This window comes from Lagenorhynchus albirostris, chromosome 9, assembly GCF_949774975.1.
Source record: "Lagenorhynchus albirostris chromosome 9, mLagAlb1.1, whole genome shotgun sequence".
Taxonomy (NCBI): domain Eukaryota; kingdom Metazoa; phylum Chordata; class Mammalia; order Artiodactyla; family Delphinidae; genus Lagenorhynchus; species Lagenorhynchus albirostris.
In genome coordinates this window covers 24,003,204-24,016,718 of record NC_083103.1, presented here as the reverse complement: position 1 = coordinate 24,016,718, position 13,515 = coordinate 24,003,204, and the positions used below count along the sequence as shown (strand labels likewise).

At 43.7% G+C, this 13,515-nt stretch overlaps 1 protein-coding gene across 1 annotated transcript in view; it reads left to right on the top strand.

The window, feature by feature from the left end:
* The first annotated feature begins 1,017 nt into the window (after nucleotides 1–1,017).
* The window catches only part of CAT (catalase), a 37,202-nt gene continuing 24,704 nt past the window's right edge, over nucleotides 1,018–13,515 (top strand). The window contains exon 1 of the mRNA XM_060159429.1: nucleotides 1,018–1,154. Coding sequence (XP_060015412.1) covers nucleotides 1,089–1,154 — 66 coding nt within the window. The 5' untranslated portion in view covers nucleotides 1,018–1,088. The remainder of the gene's footprint in view (nucleotides 1,155–13,515) is intronic.

Here is a 13,515-nt window from a genome sequence, read left to right as displayed (position 1 = left end):
ACTTTCTTCCGGAATATCACAAAATATATTCTGCTATTTCACTTATTAAAATGCACTGCTCGAACACCTCAAAAATCAGCCCCATTAACTTACTGAAGAGATTTTCTAAACTCTATGCCAGCATTTCTACTAATAAATAGTGGGTTTGAGCATCTTAGTTAACTTAGTTAATTATTCTACATCAGGAGCAAGCCAACCTCTTGATGCTTGTTTATACTGTCATGGTGGGGAGACTTCATTGGTTTTGTTGTGAAGATTAAGTGATAGAGTCTGGCAACCATCAGCAGTGTCTAGCACATAGTAGACACTCAAAAATGGGGAGCTTCTGAACCAAAAAGGGAGTCTAAAAGGTTGAATTTTCTTCCTATGTATTTTAGACTATTAAGATCATTTAGAACTTGCCAATATTTTGCTTTTCTGTGTTTTTTAAAAAGGCATGTCTTTCTGTGCATAATCTGTAACAAAGAAGAAATAATGCAACATTTGAGAGTGTGACCACTGGTCATACTTAAATGCAGAATCAGTGTATGTATTTATTCCAAATTCCATCAATCCTTCAGTTGTAAACAATATTAACATTAGAACATGACAAAACTTCATTTTGCACAGATGAACTCAACCCAGAATTTCTTTTTCTTTTTTTTTAAGAGCTGAGAGCATATTTACACAGTTCAAAGCCACACCCAGCAGGACCTAAGCTTTCCCTCAACAAAACTGGCAGTCCACCAACCGCTGCGTCCCAGGGCAACCTGAAGGATGCTGATGAACCGAGGAGAGAGTCACGTCCTGGTACTCGGGGCCCCGGCCCTAGGTTCCTTAATCCCGAGGTTAGGGGGTCTGAGCCGCGGGTCTCCCCACCTTTACCAACCCCTCCCCAACCTCTCCCCTCCGAGTTCCAGCCCCGCCCCTATTTGGTTTCCAATCCCATCCCGCCTGGCGCTCGAGCGGCCAATCAGAAGGCGGTCCCGCCAAGGGGGGCGGGACAAGGGCCGGAGCTGAGGGGCGGAGTCTGAAGTAGCCAATTTTAGCCGCGGGGCTGGAGACGCGAGAGTAGAGGTACCCTGCAGCGTTTTGCAGCGCCAGACATAATGGCGGACAGCCGGGATCCAGCTAGCGACCAGATGAAGCTCTGGAAGGAGCAGCGAGCCGTGCAGGTACACCCTGCGCTCTCTGAGACGGCCCTACGGTCCGCGCAGAAAGCTAGGTGTCCGCGAGTAACCGCCCCTGCTTCTCCAGCGGGGCGGTTCGGTAGGGCTGTACCAAGATAACGGGCGGGGGTGTGTGTGTGTGTGTGTGTGTGTGTGTGTGTGTGTGTGTGTGTGTGTGTGTGTGTGTGTGTGTGTGTGTGTGTGTGTGTGTGTGTGTGTGTGTGTGTGTGTGTGTGTGTGTGTGTGTGTGTGTGTGTGTGTGTGTGTGTGTGCAGGATTTGTCGTGGGCCGCAGGTCGCGGGTGGTTGGCTTATAATTTTGCGCTTTTGCCAGCTGGGACAGAGGTCGCAGCTTGAGGCAGGGGTGACGGCTCATGTGGAAAGAGGCAGAGAGCTGCAGCTTCGGGAAAGGAAGTGAGGGGGGAAGTCGGAACAGGCTCTAGCTTTGCCCTTGCTCACTGACTACCAGCTTTCATATTTGTGGGGTACCAGGGACCAGGGGGACAGGAACCGTGTTTTATCATGTCGACGTCCGCAGCACCGTACACACAGCATTAAACAACTAAATAAAAAGATTTTTACACCCATGATTTCTTTTGCACTTAAAAACACCAAGTCTAGCATTTTAGAGCTAGAAGTGACCTTAGTGATTAATTAATGCGCTTATTTACACATATGCTTTGAGTGCCAGCATGTGCTAGGAACAGTGCTGGGTGAGTGGTACAAATTCCAATGAGGCCAGAATTGCACCACACAGAAGCTCCAAGTCCAGTCTGGGAGACAAGACAGATAAACAAATGATTACCATCCAACGTGGTGAGGGCGCTAATATAGGTTAATTGCAGAGTGTACAGGGAGTGACCAACTGGGCTGGCAGGCTTCTCAAAGCAGGTGACATCTGAACAAGTGCTTTAAAGATGAGTAGGATTTCAGCCCAGTGGTGGTGGGCTAGGCATTCCTGGCCTGTACCCTGGGGTGCAGAGCCTTGAAGGGCATCTCTGAGAAGGTTGGATGGAATGAGAGCATTTATTATTTTTTTTAATAGATCTTTATTGGAGTATAATTGCTTCACAATACTGTGTTAGTTTCTGCACTTCTGTTTTGAGTCTTCTTTTGTCAAATTGGCCCAGAGAGTCTGAGGGACTTACTTGCCCAGTTCCCATGGTGGCTGGTTAATGGCAGAGAGAGGACTAGAGTCATGTCTAGCGCTCTTTCTTAAAACCAGGTTAGTGTTAATGAACTAGTATTAATGCTGAGTTCCCATGGATTGCCTTATAGTTCCCTGTTTGTGAGAAGGCTGCCATTCTCTTCTAAGAGCCTGGAAAATTTATCATTTTGCTCCTTATATGCTACTAGGGTATTTAGTTTTTCATGAGTTCTTAGTCAAAGTGACCCAGAGAGACTTAGCATCTTATCAATCAAGGACAGGTGGCTAGTTAGTGGCAGGGTCAAGGTTAGAACTCAGCTTCTTGGAGCCAGGACTCTCTCCATACCCAGTGTTTGCTGCATCCTTGTTCACATGGAGGTTTTCATGAATACTTGGTGAACTGAAAAAAATATGGACAATGTAGTGAGTTTTTCATAAAACAAAATTTATTCTCTTTAAAGGACTCCCCTGAGACTAGCTTGCCTCTTCACTGTTTGGGAGAATCATTAACTGTTTTTAAGTCATTATGACCTCGCTGGTGATTTACCCTACCTGGTCACCCATGTGAGAAACAGCTGGCTCGCAAAGCGCATCTATAATTTGGGTACTTCTAGTTGAAATACTGCTGTCTCCTCTGCCCATGCATCTCAGTGCACTGTTTACATTGTCCTGATTGGCAGTCACATTGATGTCTTGTTTCTTACTTGAGCTGCTCTGAGTGAAAACTGCTTATTTCTTTGAGGTGACTCCCCCCACCGAATGGAATTTTGCATATGTCACATGGCCTTTGTAATTTTTCAGTGCTTTCTTTTGAAAATTTTCAAACATTCAGAAAAGTGGGAAGAACTGTGTAGTGTATGCCCATATATCCACCACATTTTTTTTTGCTGTATATTTTTTTATTACATGTTATTCCATCTGTCTGTCCCTTCATACATCTTTTAACCTGTTTTTTGGAGGTGCATTTCAGAGTAAGTTGTAGACATCAGCAGACTTGACCCCTAAACAGTAAGCATGCAAATTAACAGAATTCAATGCTTATTTATGTTTTTAAGGCAAAATTTATATACAAGGAAATATACAAATATTAAGTGCACCATTGTTATATACAAGGAAATATACAAATATTAAGTGCACCATTCTCTGCTGTTTGATAAATATGAACACCTGTGCATCCGGTTCCTTTATTAGGGTACAGAAGATTCTCATTACCCTGGAATGTTCCCTCATGCTGTTTCCAGTCTTTTCCTGCAACCCCTGCAGTCTTGCCTCAGGCAACCATGTTGATTTTCTTTTTTAACCATCGATTTATGTACTTTTTGTGTAATGCTGCTTTCATTCAGCAAATATGTTTTAAGATTTAAAAAAATGTTTTAGAATTCCATTCACGTCATTGCATGTATCCATGGTTCTTTTATTGCCGAGTAGTATTCCATTGTATGATTAGACCACCACATGTTTATCCGGTTGCTGGGCACCTGGGCTATTCCCAGCGTGTGGCTGTTATGAATAAAGGTTCTATAAAGAATCTTATATAAATCTTTTTGTACACATATGCTTTTATTTCTTTTAAAACATACCTATGAGTAGAATTGCTGGGTAAGTGAATAAGGTAATTGAGTGTCCTGTGAGAAACTCGTAAGCCTTTTTCCAATGCAGTTGTACCATTTTACAGTTCCATCAGCTGAGTTTGAGAGTTCCAGTTGCTCCACATCCTGCCATCTTTTGGTATTGTCATTCTTTTAATTTAAGCCATTCTGGTGGGTAGGAAGTGGTATTTGCATTGCTCTGATGACCAGTGATGCTGAGCATCTTTTCATATGCTTATTTGACCATTGGTATATATTTCTTTGATGTATCTGTTCGAATCTTTTGTCCTTTAAAACATTGGATTGTTTGTCTTATTATCCTTAATTCATAGCCCATATTTTAAGTACAGTCATGTATGGGCCAGGTGCTGTATATATATATATATATATATATATATATATATATATATATATATATGAATCACTTTGCTGTATACCTGAAACTAACACAATATTATAAATCAACTATATTTCAATAAAATTTTTTTAAAAAAGCACAGTCAATGGAGTCCATCCAGACCTACTTTAAAAAAAAGTGATTACTGATAACATTGGATTAATATCTACCGATAAAAAAAAAAAGAACAAAATAAACTACCCACTAGGGACTTCCCTGGTGGCGCAGTGTTAAGAATCTGCCTGCCAGTGCAGGGAATACAGGTTCAAGCCCTGGTCTGGGAAGATCCCACATGTCACGGAACAACTAAACCCGTGTGCCACTGCTACTGAGCCTGCACTCCAGAGCCCGCAAACCACAACTACTGAAGCCCGCACGCCTAGAGCCTGTGCTCCACAACAAGAGAAGCCACCACAATGAGAAGCCCGTGCACTGCAATGAAGAGTAGCCCCCGCTTGCCACAACTAGAGAAAGCCCGTGCGCAGCAAGGAAGACGCAACGAACCATAAATAAATGAATAAATAAATTAATTAATTAAACAAGAAAAAACACTACCCACTAGTTTTCTTCCCTGGAATCCTTGGAATAATTTTTTATTTTCTTCAGGCATTTGCTCCTGTTTCCCCCATGCAGTTCAAGGACAGGCAGTTCTTTGCTTGCCTGTGAGATCTTTTTTATTTTATTTAATTTTATTAATTTTTTTATAGAGCAGGTTCTTATTAGTTATCTATTTTATACATATTAGTGTATATATGTCAATCCCAATCTCCCAATTCATCCCACCACACCCCCTCCACTTTCCCCCCTTGGTGTTCATACGTTTGTTCTCTACATCTGTGTCTCTGTTTCTTCCTTGCAAACTGGTTCATCTGTACCATTATTCTAGATTCCATATATATGTGTTAATGTACGATATTTGTTTTTCTCTTTCTGACTTACTTCACTCTGTATGATGGTCTCTAGGTCCATCCACGTCTCTACAAGTGACCCAGTTTCATTCCTTTCTATGGCTGAGGAATATTCCATTGTATATATGTACCACATCTTATTTATCCATTTGTCTGTCAATGGGCATTTAGGTTGCTTCCATGACCTGGCTATTGTAAATAGTGCTGCAATGAACATTGGGGTGCATGTGTCTTTTTGAATTATGGTTTTCTCTGGATAGATGCCCAGTAGTGGGATTGCTGGGTCATATGGTAATTCTATTTTTAGTTTTTTAAGGAACCTCCATACTGTTCTCCATAGTGGCTGTATCAATTTACATTCCCACCAACAGTGCAAGAGGGTTCCCTTTTCTCCACACCCTCTCCAGCATATGTTGTTTCTAGATTTTCTGATGATGCCCATTCTAACTGGTGTGAGGTGATACCTCATTGCATCAATGCATTTTGATTTGCATTCCTCTAATAATTAGTGATGTTGAGCATCTTTTCATGTGCCTCTTGGCCATCTGTATGTCTTCTTTGGAGAAATGTCTATTTAGATCTTCTGCCCATTTTTTGATTGGGTTTTTTTTTAATATTGAGCTTCATGAGCTGTTTATATATTTTGGAGATTAATCCTTTGCCCGTTCATTCTTTTGCAAATATTTTCTCCCATTCTGTGGGTTGTCTTTTCATCTTGTTTATGGTTTCCTTTGTTGTGCAAAAGCTTTTAAGTTTCATTAGGTCCTATTTGTTTATTTTTGTTTTTATTTCCATTACTCTAGGAGGCAAGTCAAAAAAGATCTTGCTGTGATTTATGTCAAAGAGTGTTCTTTCTGTGTTTTCCTCTAAGAGTTTTATAGTGTCCGGTCTTACATTTAGGACTTTAATCCATTTTGAGTTTATTTTTGTGTATGGTGTTAGGGAGTGTTCTAATTTCATTCTTTTACATGCAGCTGTCCGGTTTTCTCAGCGCCACTTACGCCTGTGAGATCCTATTGTTCCTTGAGCAGTGAGTGTATTGTTGTCAGCCTAAGGCCGTATCCCATACCAGTTAGCACACTGCTAAGATGGCCTGTTGTCACTTCAGTGATACTTTAGTATACTTTGTTTAGTACCAACAGGACCCATTTGGTTCTTGATGAAAAACACAGTTTGGTCTTTTCTTACATTTATTGGATTTCACTTTTTCCATTATGTATTACTTAGTATTTTACTGAATGGCAGTTCTCCAGGCAGATGGTATAGAATAACTTAGGCAATTAGTAAAGTAGAGTGAAAACTCCTTCTCGCCTCTTGAGCTTAGAATGACCAACTGTTCTTGACTTATACTGAGACCCTTAGTGGCTTAACCATGATGAAGTCAACTTACAAAATGAAGTATATCCCAGTGATGAAGTGTCCACTTAGAGCCCAGAAAGCGTAGTTTTCAGCCTTTCAGGCAGTCAGAAAAATTTCCTAGTGTTGTCAGTTCACTGATTGTGTGCTAGAAAACCCCCTCAGTGTGATGTGGTGTTGAGGTGAGTCACTCTCTGATGCTGAAAATGAAAAGCACATCAGACTTAATCAAGAGTTGAGGAGTAAGTGGCCTACATGGAAGTTAGGGTTTTCCACTTTTTCTAGTGACAGTAAGCCCTGTCTGGGCAGGAGCCAGCGTTCATCACCTGGTCTGTTGTATATTTTGAGTGCAGTGCTGAGTCTGCCTGCTCAGGGCTACCACTCATGTATGATGCGGTCCCCTATTCCTCTCCCTTGCTTCAACTTCTCCCTCATTTCTCTTCTTAGACATTTCTCTTTGATTCTTCATGGAAAAACAAACAAACAAACCCAAAACTTTATATTGTGGAAAATTTCAAACCAGAACTGAATAGGGAGGATAGTTTAGCGAACCTCCAAGTGCCTTGTCTCTCAGCTTCAATAATGAATTTCTATCCCACCAACTCCCCCCCACCCCATTTTTGAAGCAAATAGCAGGCACTGTATCATTTTATCTGTGAATATTTTAGGATATATCTCCAAAAGATAAGACTTTTTTTTTAATAATACTGTGGTCACATCTACAAAATGAACAGTAATACCTCACATCCTCACATTTCCAAGTAGCATGATCAGTTTCCCAGATTGTCTCTGTGCAGAAAAGAGTTTCCATGCAGGCCTGAGACTGCTGCCCTTAGAAAGGCCTCTTGGCAAGGTTAGCTGGCATCTGGACCTTGGCTTTCTGGAGGGTTCCCACCACCCTAACTGGTAAGAGTGGCTCCCAGTGCCTAAGCCATTTGTGCAAACAGTGTGGTTTATGCTGAACACCTGCTCTCCTTCCGGGAGTCAGAGGGTGTCTCTATGAGACACTATTTCCAATAGCCAGGTCATGGAAGCAACCTAAATGCCCATTGACAGTACAAACCCTGGGTGCCGAGTCTCTAACGAGCTTCCCTGTGAGACAGCATTTCACGGGAGTTGCCACAGCTTGCTGGGGAAATTAGGCATGTCTTGCATGACTCTGGGAGAGGATTCTTGGAAGCTTGTGCTGGTTTCCTCTGGACTTCATTGTGCCTTTTCTCCTTGCTTATTTTGCTTTGTACTTAAATGCTGTAATAAATAACGGCCTGAGTATGCCTAGATGCTAAGTTCTGTGAGTTCTAGGGAATCACTGAACCCGGGGTGGTCTTGGGGACCCCTGACACTGTCCGTCTCTCTTTTTTTAACACTTTGTTCAAAGTCAGATGCAAATAACGTTCACACACTACATTGGTTGATATGTCTCTTAAGTCTGTCTTTCTCCTCCCTAGGGTGGTTGTAAACGAAGTTTATGTGGCTTAAACTTTTAGGGGGTCAAGTGAGGGGTCAGGATTTATAGTCAGACAGGGTTCAGATTGAGGCTTGACCACCGGCCAGGTTACTTCACCTCCCTCCTCTTTGGTTTCCCATATTGAAAATGGAATAATAATTCTCCTTACTTTGCAGTATTGCTGTGAGAATTCATTTATCTAAAACGTGTGTGTAGATGAATACATGTCAGTTACCCAGCCTGAAGAATATGTGCAGGAGACGTTAGCTATGTTGCTTTGAGAGGTGCTATAGCGTGTCGGTAAGATTTGGGTCCTCGAGCCAGTCTGCTTGGGTTCAAATTCTGCTTCTGTCCCATTCTAGGTGGGTGGCCTTGAGCAAGTTGTATAACTTCGTGGTGCCTCAGTTTCCTCTTCTGTGTAATGGAGATTATTATAGTCCTTACCTCGGAGAGATGGATTAAATGTGATCACTGAGTAAAGAGTTTAGAACAACGCCTGCAGAGCAAGCTGCTGTTTGTTGTTTTGAGGCTTGAGCGCGTCTAGTAGGTTAGGCCTCTCACGTACACGTTGCACACCTAAGCTGACAGAGAAGCAGGGAGTCGGTGGCATGAGAGGAATCCAGAATCACCTTTATTATCGGTAGAGGCTTGACTGGAGAACGTGGCTTAGGAGTTTTGGCCAAGAGGGCCTGCTGAGACCGCTGTCCTGAGCTGAATTTATTTACCCCTTGTATTTAGGCAGCTCTGAAGATGACCAGAGGAGTGGCTGCTGCCTGCAGCCATTGGTTTCCAAAGGGGAGAGAGTGGAGCCCTGTGTAGGCCTGGGTCCCTTTCCCAAACTGCCCCATCAGGGGAAGTCTCCCCTCTTCTTTGGATCGGGACAGAGGCCTGGAGCACCAAGAAATCTGAGGACCAGGACTGTCTTTGGTTTTCTGTACACGGGTGTGTCATAGACAGTGATTTGCTCGAAATACTAGGTATATTCTGTTTTGATCTCTGGGAAAATGAAGCTGTCGTTATGACTCTGTTGGGATTGAAAGTTGGGGATGGTTTGCATGACCACTGTTTTTCAATTTAAAAAAGGAAAACTAAGATGGGTAGCAAGTTCTTGGAAATTGTGTCAGCAGTGGGCACTAATCAGTGGAAGCTAGGTTGATAAAATATTTCATCAGAGAAAGCCAACGTGACTCCTCCCAGGAAAATTTCTTCATCCGTGTCTTAGTTTGAGCCAAAAAATACAAACAACAAAGCCAAAGTGGAATTTTACTTTAACTTTGCGCAGGCTCAGCGGCCATGGCGCACGGGCCTAGCCACACGGCGGCATGTAGGATCTTCCTGGACCAGGGCACGAACCCGTGTCCCCTGCATCGGCAGGCAGACTCTCAACCACTGCGCCACCAGGGAAGCCCTTACTTTAACTTTGAGTCCTTCTTTCTAATCGTGGTGCCAGTTTTTAGCCAGGCCAAAGTACTTCTTTGCCAATTTCTGCAGCAGTTTTTATAAGAAGTTTGTCTGAAGGTGATTGATCAGAATATGAAGTTATAAGTTCAAATATTTCTCTTTTATTTTTTGGAGGGGAGGTGCAGGGAGAGGCATAGACTATTGTTGTATCCTCCTCCTTTTTAGAAATAATCCTTCTTGGCCATTTCATATTGGTCCATAGTTTAATTCATTCCCATGTTGGATCCACAGCCTTGGTTGTGCACTTGTTGGTAACCGAGCACTGTGGCAGGTGTCAGGGCTATAGATGCAAAAGGAGTGTGCTGTCTAGAGAGGAAAAACTGTGAAGTACACAGACAATTATAATATTTATTCTGTGGGGCACAAGAAGTTGCCCTTGGCCCAGCTCATGGGGTGGCATGGGTGGGGCAGGAAGAGCGGTCCAGGAGAAGCATGTATGAATGTCATGAGGAATTGGCAGCCAGAAAGATGTAAACACATTAACAGGTACTGATGCTGCTTTTCTAGAGAGGGAGCTCTTAGAATTGTCCAGCAACAGAAAAGCTCTTCTGTCTTAAAAAAATTCTAGTTGTAAAGTGACCTTGCACTGAGTTAAAAAACAAACAAACAAAAAACCCCCAATAATCAGCAAGTAGGCAGGTACATCTTTGCCCTTCCATACTTGTTGTATGTTGCAGGTAAGCGTGTGCTGCCACGTTGAAATCTGTGTAAAGTTACTTAAATTCTCTGAGCATGTGGCATCACCCATTAAATGGGAGTGATGACATTTATCTCACTGGGTTCTTGGGAGGCTTGAATGAAGGTAGCTAGGATAAGGCCTTGTGTATGGCAGGTGCTTGAGAAATGGTAGTTACAGAGGGAAATGAGGAATATATACAGAACATATGCAGTTCTGTCAACTGCATTGATTCTGTGTTTGTCCTTTCTAATTAGCTTTGGACCAGCAGTAACCACACTCCATCATATTCCTAGAAAAAGCCCAGAGCTTGCGTCATGGGATATTGTTTCTTTTGTTTGATGCTTGTGAAAAACAGGGGCGCAGGCTACAGGACATGGTTGTATTACGGTTTTCCTGGCGCTCACTGCCCTCAGGAGCCCTCTGTCCACCCTCCTCCAAGACTGCAGACCCATAGCATTGTGTGTGCAGGACACAGGGATGCTTCTTGCCAGCCTCTGTGGTCTGTGGCGACGGGGAGGACAGGGACCCTGGCTGGTGAATGAGTGAGTGTTGAGATGAGTCGCCTGAGGGGCCCTTGTTCTAAATCCACATGCCCCGCTCCCCTGCCACCTGCCGCCGCCCTCCTCACCATCCAGCCTGCAGAGGGGTCCACCTTGGGACTGTTGAACTTCTAATGTGACCCAGGTATGCTGTGGCTGCTTTTTGTGTCCTTGACCTGCAGACAAGCTCTGAGTTATTTTTCCCTCCAGCCCTTTCTCTCCCAGCCTCTGGCTGAAATCTGCCTCGCTGTTGCTCTTATCATCGCTGCCAGATGGTTGCTCCCTTTGCTGTTTGTAGACTTTTCATTTTTTCTCTTCTTCCCTCCCTTATCCACGCCCCCCCCCCCCCCCCCCCCCCCGTCACCTCTGCCCTTCTCAGCTTGTGCAGGGAGTGGCTTCATCGGACTGTACTCGTATAAGCAGGAGGTATCATCTTCCAAGTTTTGCCGTTCCAGGACATTTTTGTCATTGCTTGCAGCCCTGGAGGGCTGATTTTCACCGCTTTCTGCTTCAAGTTCAGAATTATTCTAAATGCTTGAGACTCCTGGAAGTTTGGCTCAAACGAAAATAAAAACAAATTGTGTCTACACTGGGGCTGATCACAATGCTCGCTGCATGGAGCTAGCTTTTTTTCAGAAATGAGTTTTAAAAATTTGCTTTCCAGGTCCGTTTCCCAGCTCCACCCTCACTTTCAGTAAAGCGTCATTGCGTTAACTCTCTCCATCTCAGCGAACATACTGAGTCCTTCTCCTCTAGTAAATACTCTTATCTGTGCTCGAAGTCAGTTTGTCTTATCTGATGTTGCCCTAAGCACCCCCTGACGTCGGGGATCTTTTCCTCCCTAGTCTTTGCCCACTGGCCTCCCTTCTGTCTTGCTGACCATGTTGAAGCTTTCCCTGCCACACTTGTTTTAAAGGCAAATTACATATCCATTAGCATGTGTGAGGAAAGGTGTTAAAAGTGAGAACAATTGATCTATTAGACCAGGGAATAAGAAGAGATGACAAATGCTGCATTTGTAACTTACAAACCCAGGTTTCATTTCTCCAGGGGCTGGGTGTTGTGGAGGAGATTCCTGCGTTGGGGGGAGGGAGGCTCAGTGGTGGCAACGTTCCAGCATTGCCAAGCGAAGATTCCATGATTCAGTGTCACCAGGCGAAACCATCTCATTCTTTAGTTCTTCACTCGTTCATTCGCTCATCCGGCTTACTCTGCATCTGCCTCCTTTGGGCATGGTTTTTATTCTTGACTTTATCACACTGACCTGGTCATGAGGAAGGGTCTTGTGGTGTGGTCTCATTGGTTTCTCAGCAGCAACTCCTTCCTGTATTAGGGATGCAGAAAAGTAAATGACACTCTGACCTGTTTACATTTCCTTTTACCAAGCTTGGTATTCTCCCTCATACTCTTCTCCTTTATGGGACATTCCTCCCCTCCACCCCCCTCTGCCATTTTTAGGTTTCCTTTAGTTCCTTGATTATATGATGAAAAGAACATGTAAAGGGTGGACAGACTTAGTTTACTCAGACTTTTTTACAATTTTAATTGTAGACCATCCAAAAGCTTTAGGTTAGTGGTGGTTAATCCTGGCCTCACTTAGGAATCACCTGGAGAGCTCGAAAAAATAGCAGTGATGCCCGGGCCTCACCTAGACTAATTATATCAGTAATTTCTAGGGGGCATGGCCAGGCATCCGAGTGCTTTAAAAAGTTCCAGGTGGGCTTCCCTGGTGGCACAGTGGTTAAGAATCTGCCTGCCAATGCAGAGGACACAGGTTCGAGCCCTTGTCTGGGAAGATCCCACATGCCGCGGAGCAACTAAGACCGTGTGCCACAACTACTGAGCCCACGTGCCACAACTACTGAAGCCTGCGTGCCTAGAGCCCGTGCTCCGCAGCAAGAGAAGCCACTGCAGTGAGAAGCCCGCGCACCGCAACGAAGAGTAGCCCCCGCTCGCCCCAACTAGAGAAGGCCTGCACATAGCAACGAAGACCCAACACAGCCAAAAATAAATAAAATAAAATAAATTAAAAAAAAAAATTAAAGTTCCCAGGTGATTCCAGTGACAGCCAAGGTTGAAAAATCAAGATTTTAGGTTTAAACTAAAGGTGAAGTTGTGCAATTTCACTCTTTCTTTTTCTGATTCATTTTCTAGTTTAGATTTTAAACAAGTATACAGTGTCACACTTATTAGCGCATGTGTGTCTTCAAAAGAGGGTGGTGTGATTGGGTGGTAACCACAGACTGGACACGTAAACTTTCATATAGTTTGGAAGGGTTTGTTGCCGGATGGGTAGGGGATAGGGTGAGAGAGTCTAGATGGATACCTACACATCTGTCATGGTTTCTAGAAAAATAAAGCCAGAAATGCTTTGTTTCTGGTATCAGGTCACTTTCTCATGGCCAGTACAGCAGTAACATGTATTTGCCTGGTGTGTGGCCTTATCTTGTGTACATTCAGTTCTCTTAATCCATGTGTTAACCCTGGGAAGTAGTTATTTTTTGTCCATTTTTCAGATGAAAAATAACCTCAGAAATACTAAGTAACTTGCTAGTAGCCACACATCTGGTAATTGGCAGGGCTGGGAGTTGGACCCACCCAGTTGGAGGTGGCTTAGCTCTGCATCTCCCCTGATTTCCTAGTGACCAGGGGAGGTCATGGGAGAGGCAGTTGGCTGTAGTCAAAAGCAGAGTGTGACCACAGCTGGGAGCTGCCCAGGATCATGTGAGGCTTAAAAGTGCTGTCCTCACTCTAGAGAAGGGACAGCTGGGAGGCTTCTGATGTAACGGAAATGGGAGAATTGGGTGGATGAAAACTAATTCTTTATTACCGTAAAACAGCCTAT